The 18427-nt window shown below is 46.3% G+C and overlaps 1 protein-coding gene across 20 annotated transcripts in view; it reads right to left on the reverse strand.

Annotated features, from left to right (window-relative positions):
- LOC105465975 (potassium calcium-activated channel subfamily M alpha 1) overlaps positions 1-18427 on the reverse strand; it is a 763404-nt gene that overhangs the window by 578475 nt on the left and 166502 nt on the right. The window contains exon 1 of one of the 20 annotated variants that reach the window (XM_071068793.1): positions 6526-6543. The exons of the other annotated variants lie outside the window; for them this stretch is intronic. Coding sequence (XP_070924894.1) covers positions 6526-6528 — 3 coding nt within the window. The 5' untranslated portion in view covers positions 6529-6543. Of the gene's footprint in view, positions 1-6525; positions 6544-18427 lie in introns of those variants that run through there. 20 annotated transcript variants of the gene reach the window in all.

The following is an 18427-nucleotide window of genomic DNA, read 5'->3' on the forward strand; positions in this document are numbered from 1 at the left end:
AGGAAGGGCCCCTTTTTCTTCTCCCTCTGTGTACTTCTGTGTTGTTTAAAATTTTTATCAAGAATATGTTTTCTTGTATTACTTTTTAAATCTTCAAATCACCAAAAAGAATTTATGGGCAAGAGAAATGGTCCTATTTCTATTGAAAATGTATTTTAATTTGATGCAACAAAATACTATAACAGATCGGGTGCAGTGCTCACGCCTGTAATCCCAGCACTTTGGGAGGCCAAGGCGGGCAGATGACAAGGTCAAGAGATCGAGACCAGCCAGACCAACAGGGTGAAACACCATCTCTACTAAAAATACAAAAATTAGCCGAGCTTAGTGGTGCATGCCTGTAATCCCAGCTACTCAGGAGGTTGAGGCAGGAGAATTGCTTGAACCCAGGAGATGGAGGTTGCAGTGAGCAGAGATCACGTCCCCACCCTCCAGCCTGGGTGACAGAGCAAGACTCCAAAAAAAAAAAAAAATTACTAACAGCCATTAAAAAAAAAAAAAAGTCTGTTCTTTGCTACAATAATTCCATTTCTGGAAACCTATCCTGAAAAAAATAAGCAGAGATATCAAATTATATTTTTAAAAAAGCTGTCTTTATTTTGAAGTATTACCTTTAATAAGAAATAAACTGGCAAGAAACTCAATGCCCAACAACAGAAAATAAAGACTGGATATCCTCATGATAAACTGGTGTGATGCTATTAAAAATAGTTTTGAAATGTCAGCAACCACAAGAGGAAATGCTCATTACATGTTTCTAGGTTTAAGAAACAATAAATAAGCCTAAGTATTCATGGATGTAAATGCTGGTATATGCATCCCTCCACAGGACCCACAAGCATGCAAAAGAATTTAGAAATAGTAGGTGTATTTGGAGAGAGGTTTCAGGGATTAGGGTGGGTGGGGTGGGGTGGGCAGAAAAATTTTACTTTTCATTTTATATTTTTATAAGTTATTTCAATGTTTACCATGTGTGTTACTTTTATTTCACTTTTTCAATTATTTATTTATTTTTAATTTAAAATAGAGAATGTGTCTCACTCTGTCACCCAGGCTGGAGTACAGTGGTGCAATCATAGCTCACTGTAGCCACCACCTCCTGGGCTCAAGTGGTCCTCCACCATGCCTGGCTTTATTATTTTTTAATTTTATTTTATTTTACTTTTTTTTTTTTTGAGGCAGAGTGTCGCTCTGTCGCCCAGGCTGGAGTGCAGTGGTGCGATCTCAGCTCACTGCAAGCTCCGCCTCCCAGGTTCATGCCATTCTCCTGCCTCAGCCTCCTGAGTAGCTGGGACTACAGGCACCCGCCACCACACCCGGCTAATTTTTTGTATTTTTAGTAGAGACGGGGTTTCACCATGTTAGCCAGGATGGTCTCGATCTCCTGACCTCGTGATCTGCCCATCTTGGCCTCCCAAAGTGCTGGGATTACAGGCGTGAGCCACCGCGCCCGGCCTACTTATTTATTTATTTATTTGAGACAGAGTGCAGTGGTGTGATCTTGGCTTGCTGCAACCTTTGTCTCCCAGGTTCAAGTGATTCTCCTAATTCAGTCTCCCAAGTAGCTGGGATTACAGGTGCCCGCTACCACGCCTGGCTAATTTTTGCATTTTTAGTAAAGATGGGGTTTTGCCATGTTGGCCAGGCTGGTCTCGAACTCCTGCCCTGAGGTGATCTGCCTGCCTTAGTCTCCCCAAGTGCTGGGATTACAGGCATGAGCCACTGTGCCCAGACTTATTTTTTTAAATAAGTATATATTAAAGCTTTATGTATATTATGTATATTAACCAATATACACATTAACATTTATGTATATTAACCAATCTATGTTTTCAGAATAACATTTCATTATATAATAATAAAATACACCCAAACATGATTTCTGCATTGTAGAATTACAGACATTGCTTTCTCTTTATAATTTTTCTGTGTTTGCCAAGTTTTCTACCATAAATGCAAAATTTTATTATCATAAAAATCCTCCTTTTCAAAACTTTAAGGTATCTCACTAGTAAGAGGATATACTTTCTCTAATAAGAGTTTGGGTTTGACCACCAGTCATATCCTGCCTCGGACCCACCCAAAGAGTCATACTGTCATGAGTACAGGGGATAGAAGGGCCCTATGAGACTCATTCCAAGAGGTTACCAAAGTAGTAGACCTGATATGGTTTGGCTCTGTGTCTCCACTCAAATATCACCTTGAATTGTACTAATTCCCATGTGTTGTAGGAGGGACCCAGTGGGAGGTAACTGAATGATGGGGGCATGTTTTTCCCATGCTGCTCTCATGATAGTGAAAAGGTCTCATGAGATCTGACAGTTCCCCTGCACATGCCTTCTTACCTGCTGCCATGTAAGATGTGACTTTGCTCCTCATTTACCTTCTGCCATGATTGTGAGGCTTCCCCAGCCACGTGGAACTGTGAGTCCATTAAAACTCTCTCCTTTGTAAACTACCCAGTCTCAGGTATGTCTTTACTAGCAGCATGAGAACAGACTAATACAAGACACAAGTCCTACTGGCTTAGCCTAGAGCCTCAGCTGAAGCCACAGCTCTCAGCCCTGGACCCCTAAGATACAAGGGGAGCCTGACCAGTGGCATCCCAGAATTAAACAGGGGGAGAATCTTCCTCTTATTGTCATCTTGAGCAATACACTAAACAGAGGTCATCAGACAGATGAAAAGAGGAACCCTGTGCCCTTGAAGTTGATCTGACCACCAGCGAGAGGTCACATCTGCTACGTGCAATGCCCTGCAGGGGTCACAAAGATGACTTCAACCTTGACCCTGTCTTCAAAGGAGAGTCCAGTCCAGGTGAGTAGGTGAGAAGGCAAGTACCAACTCAAATCCCAGGTGGAAAGTGACCAGAGCCCTAACTACAGAGGTATGGATATAGGGCAATTGAAGTTCAGAGGATGAGAGCTCACTTCCAGCCTAGGGTGCAAGGACAGCTTCCAAAGGAGGTGATTCACAAACTGGGTTTGAAGTCTAGGTGTATTAAAATACAGGCCAAGTGTGCCCCTGCCCAGGAGTCAGCATTCTATGCAACATGTGAACCACATGTTCAAGCACCTGCCCCACCTGTTTTATGGGCAAGGCTGCAAGCTACAGTCATATCAGGGCACCTGTATTTCTAAGGACCTGGGTGTCTGGATGTTTTTTCTCCCCAGTGCGTATATCTCAATTACAAACCTGCAGGAAACAAAAGTTTGTGGAGAGTCACAAAACATATTTGAAATTTATAAGACTTTCACCACAGGAAACTGGGCCTAACAAGTATTTTCCCGTGGAACACCCCTGGCTTTGATTAAACTCCCCACTCAATGTATCTTTCCTCCTACAAACTTTGCTAATAGCAGTGAAAATAAAAGCACAGAGCCTATATTTACTTAATGATCTTGGCTGCTTTAGACATGAGATGGTGTTCCAAGAGAGAAAAGTGCTTTTCAACAAAATTCAACAAGCCCCTGCCCTTTCCCCCACCGTCCCACCTGGCCTCTGGAAGGAGGAAGGAATTTCTCATTCTCTGATCTTTTCACCTGCCACAACCCCCAGGGCAATCCAGGCAGTAAAATGGGCCATGCCTCCTGGTCATGTCCCAGACCTCATGTCTTCATGTGAGACGCTAGGTAGGGTAGATGATCACATTTGAGTTACATTTGAGGCGGAGATTCAGGTGGGGGCCCAAAACATGGCTGACATCCAGCCAGCATTCTTTGCTAGATGGAGCTGGAAAGTGGGGGTAACTTTTGCAAAAGTTTATTAGAGAGTAAAGTAAGTGGGTTAATTAAATTGGAGCGTGAAAGACATTTGGGTGGTGATGAGGAGGCGAGGTGATGATTTATTTATAATTGACAAGGTTGTATCTAGCTACTGGGATAGTAATTATATACTTTATAAATGCGTAAAAAATGTCCCTTCATGTGACAGAGGTTTAAGGGAAAATCCTGTCAGGGAAGTTTCTGTCTGCCCATGAGTATGACACCACATCAAGAGCTGTTGGCCACTTGGCTTCTGTCAACCACAGCTATAAGTTGGGGACTAAATAATCTCTAAATAACCTTCTAAAAATGAGGCCTTTTCTGGGAATAAGTACTTAGCCTCCATCTGCTTCTGATGATGTTTTCTTATCTCAATTCAGGGACAAAGAGGGATCCTTTATCTTGTGTCTGATTCTTTGTTTCTGTTTTACTGATTCATATTCAAGTTCCAGCTCTTGGATTCTCCCTAATCAAGATGCTAAGAAAGATGCTGCACAATGCAGCATCTCATTTAAGGGTGGGCAGATGTGAATTTGGACCCTAAATTTGGGAAAGTTCCTTTATCTCATCTGGAAAACAGGGATGGGGGTAACTAGCTGACAGGGTTGCTATAAGGACAGAACCTGGCATAAAGGCAAGCCTGGTACCCAGTTAACACTCATTATCATGCACCTTAGTTTAAGTCATGGTAAAGGAAACCTTTCAGGTTAACTTCAGTCCCTTGATAACTGGGGATTCCAGCCTGACCTGTTTGCAGAGAGTCTAGCTTGGCCTCTGTGACTAGCATTTGCCTCTCTAAGGGCTCCTAAGCACTCAGTTTAACAATCCAATCAAGATTATTTCCAGAGATAAGCCATGACATCATTAGACTACAGGCTCCAGAATCCATCTTCTAACACCCACTGAGAAATTCTAACAAGTACAAAAAGTTCTAGAATGCTAGAGGTAAAAAAAAAAAAAAAAAAAAAAAAAAAAAAAAAAAAAAAAAAAACTTATCTCACCATTCAAAGATTCTACAAAGGAAGTAGCATGGACTAGATCTCTCCTCCCACCTGAAACAACTAAAAATTCGGACAAGACATTTGAGACAATGATTTTCAGACACTGGAGCTCAGTCAGGGAAGAATAGCAATTCCTGAGAGAGGAGAAACGAAGTGAGCCCTATAGTTGCCCCAACTTCCTGTCTGGAGAGAGTGTCCAAGCCACAGCAGAAAGAAGGGGGACCCCAGCAGGGCCCAGATGTCTCCCTGAGTTGAGGAGATGAAGGCTGGATTCCAGGGAGGCCAAGGAGGCTGGAATTCACAGGCCAGGGCAGCAGAAAAGAAAGAGCTGCCCAGTGAATACTTGAGATCAGCAGAGGGACCCCCTTGAGTCTTTAGCTAAGTATTGGTCGACACAGGCATGTGTGAAAGCTATCCAAGGTGGGGGAGAGAAACACCCTAAAGGAGCAGATAGAACATTTCTCAAAGTTTATACAGGGCTGGGAACAGTTAACGTTCCCACCAGCCGGAGTGGAAACCTCAAGTTCACAGAGCACCTGGTAGAGTACTCAGAATAGCACCATCTCTGCAGTGGGAAAAAATTAGCCCTAGATTAAGGGAGCTCTGGTCCCACCTAATAAAACTCAAAGGCAAGACCCAAAAAAGATCAACCTGTTTCCATACAACTTGATCATGTCCCAGAAAATAAGCTCAAGAATGTTTTATAGGAGTACTAAGATATCCAGCAACCAAGGTAAGATTCATAATGTCTGGTATCCAATCAAAAACTACCAGGCATTCAAAGAGGCAGAAAAATTGAACCCATAATGAAAAAAAAGTCCATCAAAAGACTCCCCAGTTCTGCAACCACATCTACAGTGTACTTCAGGACCCAGCCATAGAGCCCCTCTGGTCCTAGAAATGCATTTCGAAGTGCCTCTCTAGTTCCATGCAAGAGATTTTCTCTTTTTTGTTCTAAAGACAGTAATCCTAGATAGAGACAAGAGAAAAAAATACAGAAATGCTCACTTTCTAGTTTGTTTCTGTTTGCTAACAGTGTCACACTTCCTAAGCAGTGATACTCTCCTATCTCGTTCATCTTCTAATTCTCTGCCTATAATTTTACAAATGTCTGTGGCTATCTTTAGCAGTTTTTACCAGTTTTGTGTTTCAGCCTTCCTGAACCCTTCACTCTACCCTAAGTTAGATGACTCCTCATTCCTCATTCATAAAGTTCTGTCTGTTACACCGAGAGTTGGTCAGCAATCACGATACATGAACATGTTCTCTTCTTCAGATGCCCTCACATTTTCCTTCTTTACTTGGGAATTAACAACTTAATTTTTAATTAGTGGAGCATACTCAAAATGTCATGGTTGCAGCCTTCCATCACTCTCGGGCTATATTCTCTTTTCAGATCTTCATATGGATTGCTGTCTAAAACAATCTAGAAGAGCAAGAAATCAAAAAATGGGCCCAAGTATCCTAGGGATACGGATCCAAGGCATACATCCAATGTGAACTGGATAAACTGCAGTCTGTCTGCACCATTGATCTTTCTGAGATGAGGGCACCTGAAAGAGTTGGCCAAGCCACTAAGACACTGGACCCCCCACCACAGGTACCTTGTAGCAGTTGGCTTTAACTTCCTCCTTATCCTTGCCATATTAATCTTCATTCCCTATAGTCATAAAGTTCTAGAATAATATATCAGCTTTGATCTCTTTCAGTTATTCATGCATTCTTTCATTTAAGCAAACAGATATTTACTGAGTACCTACCATGTGCTTGGCAATACTTTCCAACCTTCAGAACTGGGCTCTCACACCAAGCCTGAGAGGTAGCACAGGCAGGTATCCTCACCCCTACTCAAAAGGTGAAGAGGCTGAGGCTTCTAAAAAAGACAAAGTCACCAGCTCAGGGTCAAATAGTTAATGGAACTCGAACCCAGGACTCCTAGACCCAAGCCTCTCCTGGCCAAGTCTCACTCACTGCAATCACAGGTCCAGCCTGGTCACGATGATGAGTGGGACTGTCCCCTGCCCTCCCTGCCCAGCCCATTCTAGGCTTCCTCAGAATTCCCTACTTTGAGTGCTCCTTTGCCATGTGAGGCTCAGTGATTTCCTTCTCCTAGTTTGTTCACATTTGATAGGTTCCTATGAAATGTAGGTGAGCTTCACCCGAATCTGCACTTGTCCTCATTGCTAAGGTGATGAGCTAGTGTCAAGCAAGCCTGAGGGATCCAAGGATGAACTCAGGCAGGGCTTGAGGCCACAACTCCTGGTTGCCCTCCTCTCCTCCCCATGAATCAACTTCAAGGACACTTCCATCAAGCGTGACTCACACAGAAGGCCCAGCCCCATGAAATGACCAGCCCCTGGGCCAGAGCAGAGAGCCAGAAGGCAATTCCCTCCCCCATCGCTGCTGCACTGGGTGAAAACTGGGTCAGAGCTGGCCAGCCCATTCATTTAATCCAAACGCCCCCTTTCCATTCAGTTCTTAGTCCTCAGAGCTTTCAGTCCAAGGAAGCACTATTTCCTCTGCAAAACAAACAAAATAAATTAAGTCCATGCTCTTTGATCTCAGGGCTTTTGTGTGGCTGATGAATTGTACAGAAATGATCTGCCATCCTCCTGGCATCTCAAAGACACTGCAAAAATTCAGCTGTGGCTTCCAGCCACCTGCCAGGCACTGTGCTGACAAGGGAGCATGGCTAAGGAAAGCCTTCTTTGCCACCCATTCACCCAGGGAAGCAAGAAGAGTCTGCAGGAGGCAAGAAGAGTCTGCAGGCAAGTCAAAAGAGTCAAAGACTGTGAGGCAGGATTCGTCTTTGGCCACACAAGTACGGATTCTTCTTCTTCTGCTCATTCCCGCCCCAGGGACTTTGCACTGGCTGTTGTCCCCATCTGGCATACTTTCTCTGGAGACCTTGGAAAGCTGGCTCCTTCTCATCCTTCTCATGTCAGTTTACACAAGACCTCCGGAGAGAAACCTTCCCCACCAAAAGTAGCCCCAGACTCCCGCATCACTGTCTGCCAGCACCCTGCTCTATTATCATCTCCACACTTATCATAATCAGAAATGATCTTGTTGCTGCATTTGTTCTCTTGTTTGTTTTCTGTTTCCACTTCTACCTCCGTGACAGCAGGGACATCATCTATCTTGATCAGTGCCGTATCCCTGGCAGTTAGCAAAACGTCTGGCATATGGCAGGTGCAAGGCAAATGTTTGCTGAAGGAGGGAGGCTGCATGGAGGAGACTGGGCTCTCTTTCCAGTGCCAGCTCTGCCTGTGTCGAGCACTATGTGGCGCATCTACACCAGGATCCACATCCATGGTATGGCTTCCCCGGACTGCAGAAGTGCACTGTGCGAGCAGGTCTGTGTGCTTGAGATCAGGGAAAAGCTGACTGGGAAGATGGGACAGTTGATTCTGGAGAGGCAGGGAACAGATGGGGGACTCTCCTAACAGGCTGGCTCTTCCAGGACAGTTGAAGGACAACAGCCAGTAGGACCCTGGACCAAGAGTATAGACACTCTTGCTATGGGTGTTTCTCTGAGCCCTCCGACTTCGCATGTTGAAGATAAGGTGGTTGGATTATTATTTATTGATTATGCTGAATCTTTTGGTAGCACAAACCAACTTGAGAATCTGAAGATACCAACTTTCTTTCTGGAGAAATGCATGTGCTTACATAGAGACAAAATATGCCTGTACTTCCTAGAAGGGCAAGGACCCCCTGAAGCTCATTCACAGCCCCAGGATGACAGCCTTTCATTTAAAGGCTCTTGGGCCACCCTGTTGGTCATTGGCCTGCTTGCTCTGAAACCCAATCTTTACCCCTCCTCTGTGGACTGTGGACTACACTCCCCAGGCTCCCTCACTCTTCCTTCTAGGGAAGTTTGTTCGATTCAGCAGGAATGCAGGCAGAAGTCTGCAGGGTGGGTGCAGGCCAGAAACCAGGACATTTTTCCCTCTCTCTGCATTTGGTGGCAGCTCCAGATAGAGAACATTTCTGTCATTACATGTATCACCTCTGGGTGTCCTGCCCTCCCCAGAGTCCTTTCCTCTGTGGTCCTGCCTGGTCCAGCAGACCTTCTATAGTTCCAGCATCCACCAGGTGCTGCTGGATCCTGAGTTCTAGAAAACCAGCTCCTCCCTTCCCCATCTAGCCCTAGGGATGCTAGCAGCTTCCTGCCATTGCTATTCTCTGGGCTGCCTCTCCATTTTTTGCTTGACTTTTTATCTCCTTGGACACCTTTATAATTAGTTCCCCATATAAACTCCTTCTACTAGATATTTTGGCATGAACTCTGGGTTTCCTCTGGAGTCCCTGGTGGGATCAGCCTCCCGGCAACACAGGCATGCTGGGAGCCTGGTAGCTGAGCTGCATTAACAAATCCCTGGGAAGGTCAATAAGATGGAGGGGCTGGAAAAACCCACGTTGCCTGCAAGTGCAGTGCCCCCATCCTGTCTGGTTCCATTCCAGGAAAAAAAAAAAGCCACATATGAAAAGCCTCACAATCACAATGTTGTTCAACTGTTTACTGCCTTTTTGTAAATGAGGGAAGCAAATGTAAGGCCCTGAGCAGCCTCCCATCAAATCGTGCTCTCGCTCAGATTAAACGGCAGCCCGAGTGCATGTTCCTAGAGTTCCTACTTGGGAGCTCACGCTAGCTACTAAGTCCTTCCTGCCAAAAAGACCCGATTACACAAAGTGGGGCAGCAGGAAAGCCAGTCTCGTAGCATCAAAGAAACACACTGTCTGAATTCCGTCAGCCACAAGCAGGTATCCTCCACCCAGGGAGAATGCGGCCAGGGCACTGTGCCCCAGAATGGCCCCATGCAGGAGGACACCTTACCTCTTCACTGTGCTGACGTCTTTAACAAACAGCCCTATCTACGAGCTCCCTTCTTCCTTCCAACCATTCTAAAGATAGGGCAGGCACCACGCCCAGGGGTATGGGCAGGTCCTCCCTGAGGACCAAGGCACACTGAGGTTCCAAGGCCACACAGCCACTTGGAAGCAGAGCTGGGATTAGAACCCAGCCTGGACAGGGAATGACTTCAACTTACACACACGAACAAGCACAAATCTCAACATCCCGTTATGGTGGGGTTCCCCAGAAACAGATGTATGGTGGAGATTTCAGTGCAAATTTAACCATTTGAAAATACTGACATTCAACCATTTTTTAACCTCAAAAATGGCAATTTCGTATGGCTTACATGAATAGTGTATTTGAGTAGTGATCCCAGGGGAGAACCAGTTGGGGAGTGGAGAAATAAAATGGGAAAGTGAGAGGGCAGGGTTTGTTAATGGTCAGGACACTGCTGCAGACAACCAAGGCTCAATGCCACTGGGGACCTCTAGGAGATGGGGCAGAACCACCTTGTCCAACATGGAAGGCACCAGCCACATTGAGCTATCTACATTTAAATTACTTGAATTGAAAAACTTAGTTCCTCAGTCCCACTAACCAAATTCCAAAAGCTCAATAACCACAGATGGCTGGTGGCTATCATGTTGGACAGCACACATAGAGAACATTTCCATCATTACAGAAAATCATAGGGGCAGCACCGGGATAGAACATGCCTCAGAGCTGTGCCATCTGAGGGGTGGAATATGGGGTATTTATACTCCCATTAGGGTCTATCATTGGCAAGGGCTGCACCTGGGGGTGTTTGCTCCAGGCACTTCCAGATATCTTGGCTCACACTGGCAAAGGGAGGGAAGGCACTGACAGTAGGGGCATTTGAGTGGGACAGGAATAGAGTGGGCTGGGGGCATGGGCAAGGCACTCACAGCCTCTGCCACAATCACTAGCCCCTCCTGCACATCACCTCTGCTCTCGTTGAAGCACCTCTGGACACAGGCATTTTGACAGCTTCTTCACAGTGGGAATGTGGCCCCAGAATCCTCTGACCTGATGAGAAGCCATTCTCCCTGGGGACAACATACAGAGAGAGACACAATCCAGGCCTTCCAAGCATTTGTGATCTATGCAGGCAGCTAGGACACAGACCACAGCACGCGGCAACTATACAAACACTGACTAATAAGCTAAAATAGGAAGTCTTTATGGAGAAACCCTTGTGAGCAGTGCCTGGCTAACAGCATGTAGGTGTTGCCTCCAAGAACTGTCTAGCATTTGAGAGACACAGTTGGAGACTGAGCGTCCCCATTAAGCAGGCTGGTCCCTGAATATTCACATTATTGCGGTAACCAAAACACAGCTTTGAGACATCACTGCGCTGGTCACAAACCTGGCAAGGCCAAGGAGGTGCTCTGAAGACCCTTCTCAGCTTAGCCTTCCTCCCAGGGGCTTGCTCTTGGCACAGCACAGTGGCCAGAACACAGACTCTCTGGAGTCCACTGCCTGAGTTCATGTCTCATCTCCTCCTTCCTCACTGCGTGGCCTTAGGTGCACTATTTGATCTCTCTGAGCCTGAATTTCCTCATCTATAAAGTGGACACAATAACAATAACTTTCCAATATGGTTGCCAAGAAAATTAAATGAGTCCATGCTTTTAAAAGTCTTATAACAGGGATGCAAACTTTTTCCATAAAGAGCCAGATAGTAAATATTCTATGGCATTGCAGCTCACACAGACTCCCATGATCTCTCACTTCGGTCCTTGTAGCTCCAAACCAGCCATAGGCAATATGTAAACAAATGGATGTTCCAATAAAACTTTATTTATAAAATCAGGTAGTGAGCCAGGTTTGCCCTGCAGGCCATAGTTTACTAACCCCTATCTTAGAATGATTTCTGCTGTATAGTGAGTGCTATATGAATGTTTGTTGATAAAGTCTGCTGTGCTCTCCCACCTCTCAGATTCTTCTTGTATTATTCTCTCTGCCTCCCTCTCCACTCATCCTTCAAAGCCAAGCTCAAGAAGCCTTCCTGAAACAGTGTGGAGATTTCTCAAAGGGCTCAAAATAGAACTACCATTCAATCTAGCAATCCCGCTAATGAGTATCTACCCAAAGGAAAAGAAATCATTAGACCAAAAAAACACCTGCACTCATATGTTTATTGCAGCACTATTCACAATAGCAAAGTCGTGGAATCAACCTAAGTGTCCATCAATGGATGGCTGGATAAAGAAAATGTGGTACACACACACACACACCACATGCACACTGAGGAATATTAGCCTTAGAAAAAAACTGAAATCATGTGTTTTGCAGCAACACAGAGGGAACTGGAGGCCGTTATCCTAAGTGAACTAACTCAGAAACAAAGTCAGAGAGAAAGTGATGGGTACACTAAAAGCCCACGTTCTCACTTATGAGTGGGAGCAAAACTGGGTACACATGGACATACAGAAAGGAATAATAATACTGGAGACTCCAAAAAGTGGGACGGTGAGGGGGTGTGGGATAAAAAAATTACCTGTTGGGCCAGGTGTGGTGGCTCAAGCCTGTAACCCCAGCACTCTGGGAGGCCGAGGTGGGCAGATTACCTGAGGTCAGGAGTTTGAGACAAGCCTCGCCAACATGGTAAAACCCCGTCTCTACTAAAAATACAAAAATTAGCTGGGCATGGTGGCAGGCCCCTGTGATCCCAGCTCCTTGGGAGGCTGAGGCAGGAGAATCGCTTGAACCTGGGAGGCAGAGGTTGCAGTGAGCCAAGATCACATCATTGCACTCCAGACAAGAGTGAAACTCTGTCTCAAAAAAAAAAAAACATTACCTATTGGGTACAATGTACACTATTTGGGTGATGGGTGCACTAAAAGCCCAGACTTTACCACTATACAGTACATCCATGTAACAAAACTGCACTTGTACTCCCTAATCTTTTTTTTTTTTTTTTCACAAAAGAGGCCTCCCTGAACTGTCCCTCTTTTCTTAGCCACATCCTTAGACCACTTCCAAGTTGCTCTTCTGTGGTGACCCTTGTCCCACCCTGCTATTTGTGGGGCAACATGTTTCGCTGTAGAATTTCATTGTTCCTGTTAAATGAAGAGATGATCCAATGTCTTCATTTTATAGGGAGGGAAGCAAGACCCAGAGAAGCCAAGCGACTTATTCAAGGTCACACAGTGAGGGCAGAGTCAGGACCAGACATGGCTATGTCTTGATTCATGATTCAGTACAGTCTTGGACTTAACGAGATTTCAATACTGAGGAGAGTGGGGGCACGGATCATCCAGCCTTCTACCCTGGATTTAGGGCTGGACTAGGTCACCCCTCCACAGAGGTTCTTCACTTCCTGCCTCAGCCCCCCTCCAGGCAGAGCTCTTATGGGGCTTGTTGCCCCAACCAGACAGGTCTGGCTCACTTCTGAGTCTGTCACATATCCAGCATGGGCCCAGGCATGCTTCAGATGCAAGAGTGTTGGCCCTGTGTGCTTTGTCTTCCTCTTCCTTCCCCGTGAGTCTGCCCATTGCCTAGGGAATACCAGGATGGACTCACAGATCTTCCCCAGGGGACATGCCTGTCTAAGTCATCAAAGGCAAATTCCAAGGCAGCCTGTAGCCAGGACTGTGTGGGGACTCCCCCCTGACTATAGGGCTTCACAGAGGCACAGCCCAAAGTACCATGCTCACAGACACACACATGCACACATACACACAAGCACACACATGCACACACTAACATAAACATACACACACATACACATACATATACACACATGCACACAGAAGCATGCACACACATATGCGCATGCACACAACAAAACAGGCACACAGACACATGCACACACTAAAGGAAACACACACAGCACACATACTCAGACAGATGCATACACTTAAACACAAATATACACAGGTATACCCATACTGATGCTAACACATACACATGAGCACACATACACACAGACATACACAGAAACAATATACACTTAAATACATATATGCATGGAGAAATAAACGCACACATGTGCGCACACACTTAGACATAAAAACACAGATTTGCAAACATAAACACAAATGTATGCACTCAAATAGACATATAAATACACATGCATACACACAGACATGTAAATGTATACACACACGTAAACACACACACCTATAGATGCTCACATGCTCACAGGGACCCTTATATACATAACTATGCACACAGGGACAAACACACACTCTCACACATGCGCTTACACACTGCGTGGTGTTTTTAGCTTTTACCTTTACAGATAGACATGGGAGCTTTCCCTGGAAGATGTAAGGCCCCTGGGAAAGGGACTGTGTCCTGTGCTTTCCCCTGGGAGAGAGTCCCGTCCACCCACAGCATCTGCCTGGTGTCTAGAACACAGCTAGTGCTTACGTTTCCTCAGTGGAGGGATGAATGAAGTTGTCCCATGCCCGGGCCTTGGGTCCATGGGCAAAGCTTGGCGCAGGGAGCCGGTGCCGTCTCTATCACCTCTGAGTTTCCAAGCCACACTCTCTCACCCCATCCCAGCTTGGGAAACAGCCAGCATCTTGCTGGCCTCTTGGTGGAGTGTTGCTGATCCATGCCTCTGCCAGAGGTGAGAGAAACTCTGATGAAACTCAGACCAAGTCTTGACTTATCTGGGGATGGCTGAAGGTCCTCCTGGGGTGGGGAGAGGGTGGAAGAAACCACTGACTAAAGTGGTCCTGGCCCCATTCTCCCAGCATGTAGGTTTTCTGGCTGGACTTTACAAGTAAAATCCACAGCTAGGAGATCACTTCTACCCGAGGTAACACAGTGCATGGTCCCTACCAGCTTCCCTTCATACCACTATCTTGCAAAACTGGCTCAGAGAGAGTCTTCGGCCCTGTGTGGCCTGGGAAGGTACCACCTACCACCCTTTGTTACCTCCCCGCAATGGGAAGATGAAGGGCTTAGGAGACCTGCTTCTTGGCACCATCACACTGTACTGTGTTGCCACCCTATCTGGACCTCAGTGTTTCCTCTGTTTCTATAAAATGGGGTGAATAACCTTTGCCTCCTAAATACCAAGGATACAGCATCAAGGAGAAAGGACTCTGACCTCACAGGAGGTGGGACCAAGGAGAGGGGCAACTCACAAAAGCCTGAGGAAGAACATTGTTGGGCGGCACCTCCCCCATGAGCAGAGAGGAGCCGCTCTGCAAGTTAAGTAATTGATGGAGTATATGCTAAAAATACAAACTAGGTTAGCACTCAGGGTGGTTTATTGCTCCACGAGGGAGTTAATTCAGGCACTCGAATCTCCATGGAACAGGGACTGCGAGCCCAGAGCAGTAGGCTCCTGGGCCAGGAGGCCTCATGGAACCCAGCTGAGAAGTGCTGTTTACTTAAAGGCTGAGCAAGAGGGAATCACAGAAAATGGGCTGGGGAAGCACAGGGGGTGGCGGAGAAGGGAGTGCGCAGGTCTTAGGAGCACGAGGGAAAGAAAGGAGGTAACATGCAAATTAGTAACAGGAAGTGGGACAGGTGACAGGAGCTGGAAGGGCTACTTCCCTCCTAGATTGGGCTGCAAAGACCCCACCCTCCCAGCTTTATGGAGCCCCTTGCTATTCCAAGTAAGTTCCAGAGACCAGCGGCATCTGCATCTCCACGGCTCTCATCAGAAAACCAGAATCTCAGACCCCACCGTAGACCTCCCAAAGCTACATTGCCACAAGACCCTCAGATTTCCTGTGCACACTAAAGTTTGAGAAGCACGAGATCAGGAGTCAAAATCCCCGAGTTCCTGGTCCAGCCATTGCCATCAAATTGCTGTGTGGTTTTGTGGGACTTGCTCGACCTCTCTGGGTGCTAGAATTTCTTCCTCTGGGCTACAGGATGAGTAAGTCTTGTTTCTTTCTCCTGGGTTCTGAGAGGCTCAAGTCAGACCCTTCATCTGCTACCCTCGGAAGCGTGGGAGGCCCTTTACAGATAAATTGTTCCATTTTCTACCAGGCTGCCCCTTTCCCCTTTCTTGGACTCATTAGTACACAGAGAGGCAGATGGGGAGATGATCCTTGAAGGACACACTGCAGTCAGGAAGAAGCCTTCTTAATGTCATTTTAAATCTTGATATCTCTCCATTAAAAAAAAAAAAAATTCTAAAGAAGCTTCCCAGTTGTTAATTGGGAAGCAGCAGATCTGAGTCATGCTAAGTAAGCCAGAGCATTTCATCTAGAAATCCCTGGTCTGGTGTTACCCATTGCCTTTGGGCCATTCAATATCACTACTGCACTTGAGAAATGCGGCTTCTGGGGCTCAGAGAGGTTAAGTGAGTGGGTCAGAGTCACACAGCCAGTGAGAAGCAAGGCCAGGACGGGAAGCCAGGCTCCCAGCCTTCTAAGAGAAACTCTTTTAAGTACCTCAGGGTGCCCACGTCCTTGACAGCTGACCCAGACTGGTGTGAGGACAAGAAGGGAAAAGACATTCTGACTATTGTCTGAGTTGGACAGGTTAAGAGGATAAATCTGGGAGGATATGCTAACACAAGGGTTTAGATAGAAAGTTTCTAAATTATTGCTTAACTTGTTTCATCAAATGCATTGCTTCCCTCCATTAGCCCATGGCTGATGTGGCCAATTACCTGCCTTCTACACAGGATGGTGGCTGTGTGTAAATCAACTTGGGTAGGTAACAAAGGAATAGCAAAAATTCTAAAACAAAAATAGATGAGACACCTCAGCACACCCCAAAATAAAACACACACACACTTGGTAACTCAAATATTAAGTTCTGAGATGGCCAGGCCTGAGTCCCTCTCGGTCTCCACCCAGAGACCAAACACACAGTCTCTGATGACGCTGAGCATGGCAGTGAGGCCTTTGCATAGGCCAGGATCCCTGCCCACAGCTGGTTCCCAAGACAGCTGACAGGAAACTGCGTTGCCTTCCCTGGGCTTTGGGAAGGACCCTTTAGGCTGGAGATTCAACTAAGTGCAAAGCTGATACCTGCAGACCCAGGGGCACCAGTCAGGCTACAGCTGTGGAGGGCGTTTTAATGCAAATGGTAAGGCAAATTTGCTGGACCCTCCTTCTGGCTCCAGGATGGCACCTCCTGGGGCTGCTTGACAGGAAGTAGGATGCCCAGCAAGGGCACACCCTTGGCAGGAGCATCAGGAGCTAAGGCAAAGACAGACTGTGAGGCCCAGGGCTGCATCCACCTCTTCCTGGCCCACACCTCTCTGCCCCTCTGAAGCCTGGCTGCCCTCACTCCTCCATCCTCAGTGCCTTAGCAGGGACTCCCTATACCTACTCTCCCTCACTTCACCTGGTCTCCCTAACTAGACAGCAAGCTCCCTGTGGGCAGGGGAGTGACTGATATCACTGTGGTCCTCTTAAGCCAAACACACTGTGCTAAGAAGGCCCAGGCCAGCGTCATCTGCTAGCTAGCTGCTTCTTCATCTCCAAAGCCCAATTGACACAGCCACCCATGTATCTCAGAGGGTGGTTAGAGAGCCCAAATGATGCTCACTCAGTCATTCAACAAACACGCATTGAGAACATACTGCATGAGTTCTGGAGTGCAATAGTGAAATAGGCAGAAGGGATTCCTGTCCTCAAAGAGCTTATTCTCTAGTGAGAGACAAAGGCCAATGAAGTACACAAACAAATACTACATATTACATATATGTTAATTATAATCAACATATACATATATGTTAAATTACAATCAACTACAAGAAACAAGTTCACTGCGTCATATAATCAACCATTGAAGGCTTCAATAGTCACAGAAAGACTGATGCAAGAGACAGGCTGAATGTAGCTCTAGCGAGAGAGTAAGGAACCAGAAAGGTAAGGAGGGGAGAATATGAGCAAAGAAGCCTCCCATGCAGGACATTTCTGTCTGCTGTGATGCCCATTCACAGAACTGAGGGCTTGCCTTTTCTGTCACGTGGGATGCTGATGCCCATGAGGGACGTAGGTTATCCCCTTTGATTGGACAGCCCTAGCAGAAGTGAAGTTGCAATCACACACACAGGACCTGAAAGAAAGGAAAAAGGGAGGGAGGGGGAGAAAGGGGAGGAGAGGAAAAGAAAGAGGAGAAGGAAAAAAAGAAAAAGTAGAGAAAAGAAAAAAGAAAGCTAGACCTCTGTGCTAGAAAAAATCCAGCTAGAGGAACGCAGAGCCTATCCTGTGATCTTGAGGTGACTTCTAGGCCAGACTGTGAAGGGCACCATGTCATAAAGCCATTGCCACCTCCATTTGACAAGCACCATCACCTCTCCTGGCTCTTGGCCTTACAGATTCACCAGTTTTTAAAAAACTCTTACATTGCAGCTGCTTCTCAGAGGCTGAGACTCAGTGAGTGTGTCAGTTTTCATCCTAATTCATGCCTGTATTGCCACATTGTTGGCAGGACACACTTCACCCCAAATAACTACACTTTAATCAAGTTCTCTGTTGGTTGCATTTTTTGATGATGGCAAGTCCGGCTCCAAAGCAGTTGTCTTCACTAATGTTAACTGAGCAGTGCTCAGCAGATGTAATGCTGAGCAAATAGGGGATCTCAAGGGACTCCAGGGTGCCAGTGCGATGATCCAACAGGGTTCCAGACATGGCAATTTAGTTGGACTTCATCCTCAGTCATAGAATCCAGTGACAGAACTCTATGTCACAGCATCAGAGGTGCGTGGACACACAGAGCCGCCAGAGACTAAAGGCCAAAGCCTTATCCGCCAATGCCTGCATTTGCCCCTAGGGAAAGCCAACTCAAGGTCAAGGCAAGTTCCCAAGTTTCCAGACTTGAGAGAAGACAGTGGTCAGAGAGTCCAGAAG

Source organism: Macaca nemestrina, chromosome 9 (assembly GCF_043159975.1).
Source record: "Macaca nemestrina isolate mMacNem1 chromosome 9, mMacNem.hap1, whole genome shotgun sequence".
NCBI lineage: Eukaryota > Metazoa > Chordata > Mammalia > Primates > Cercopithecidae > Macaca > Macaca nemestrina.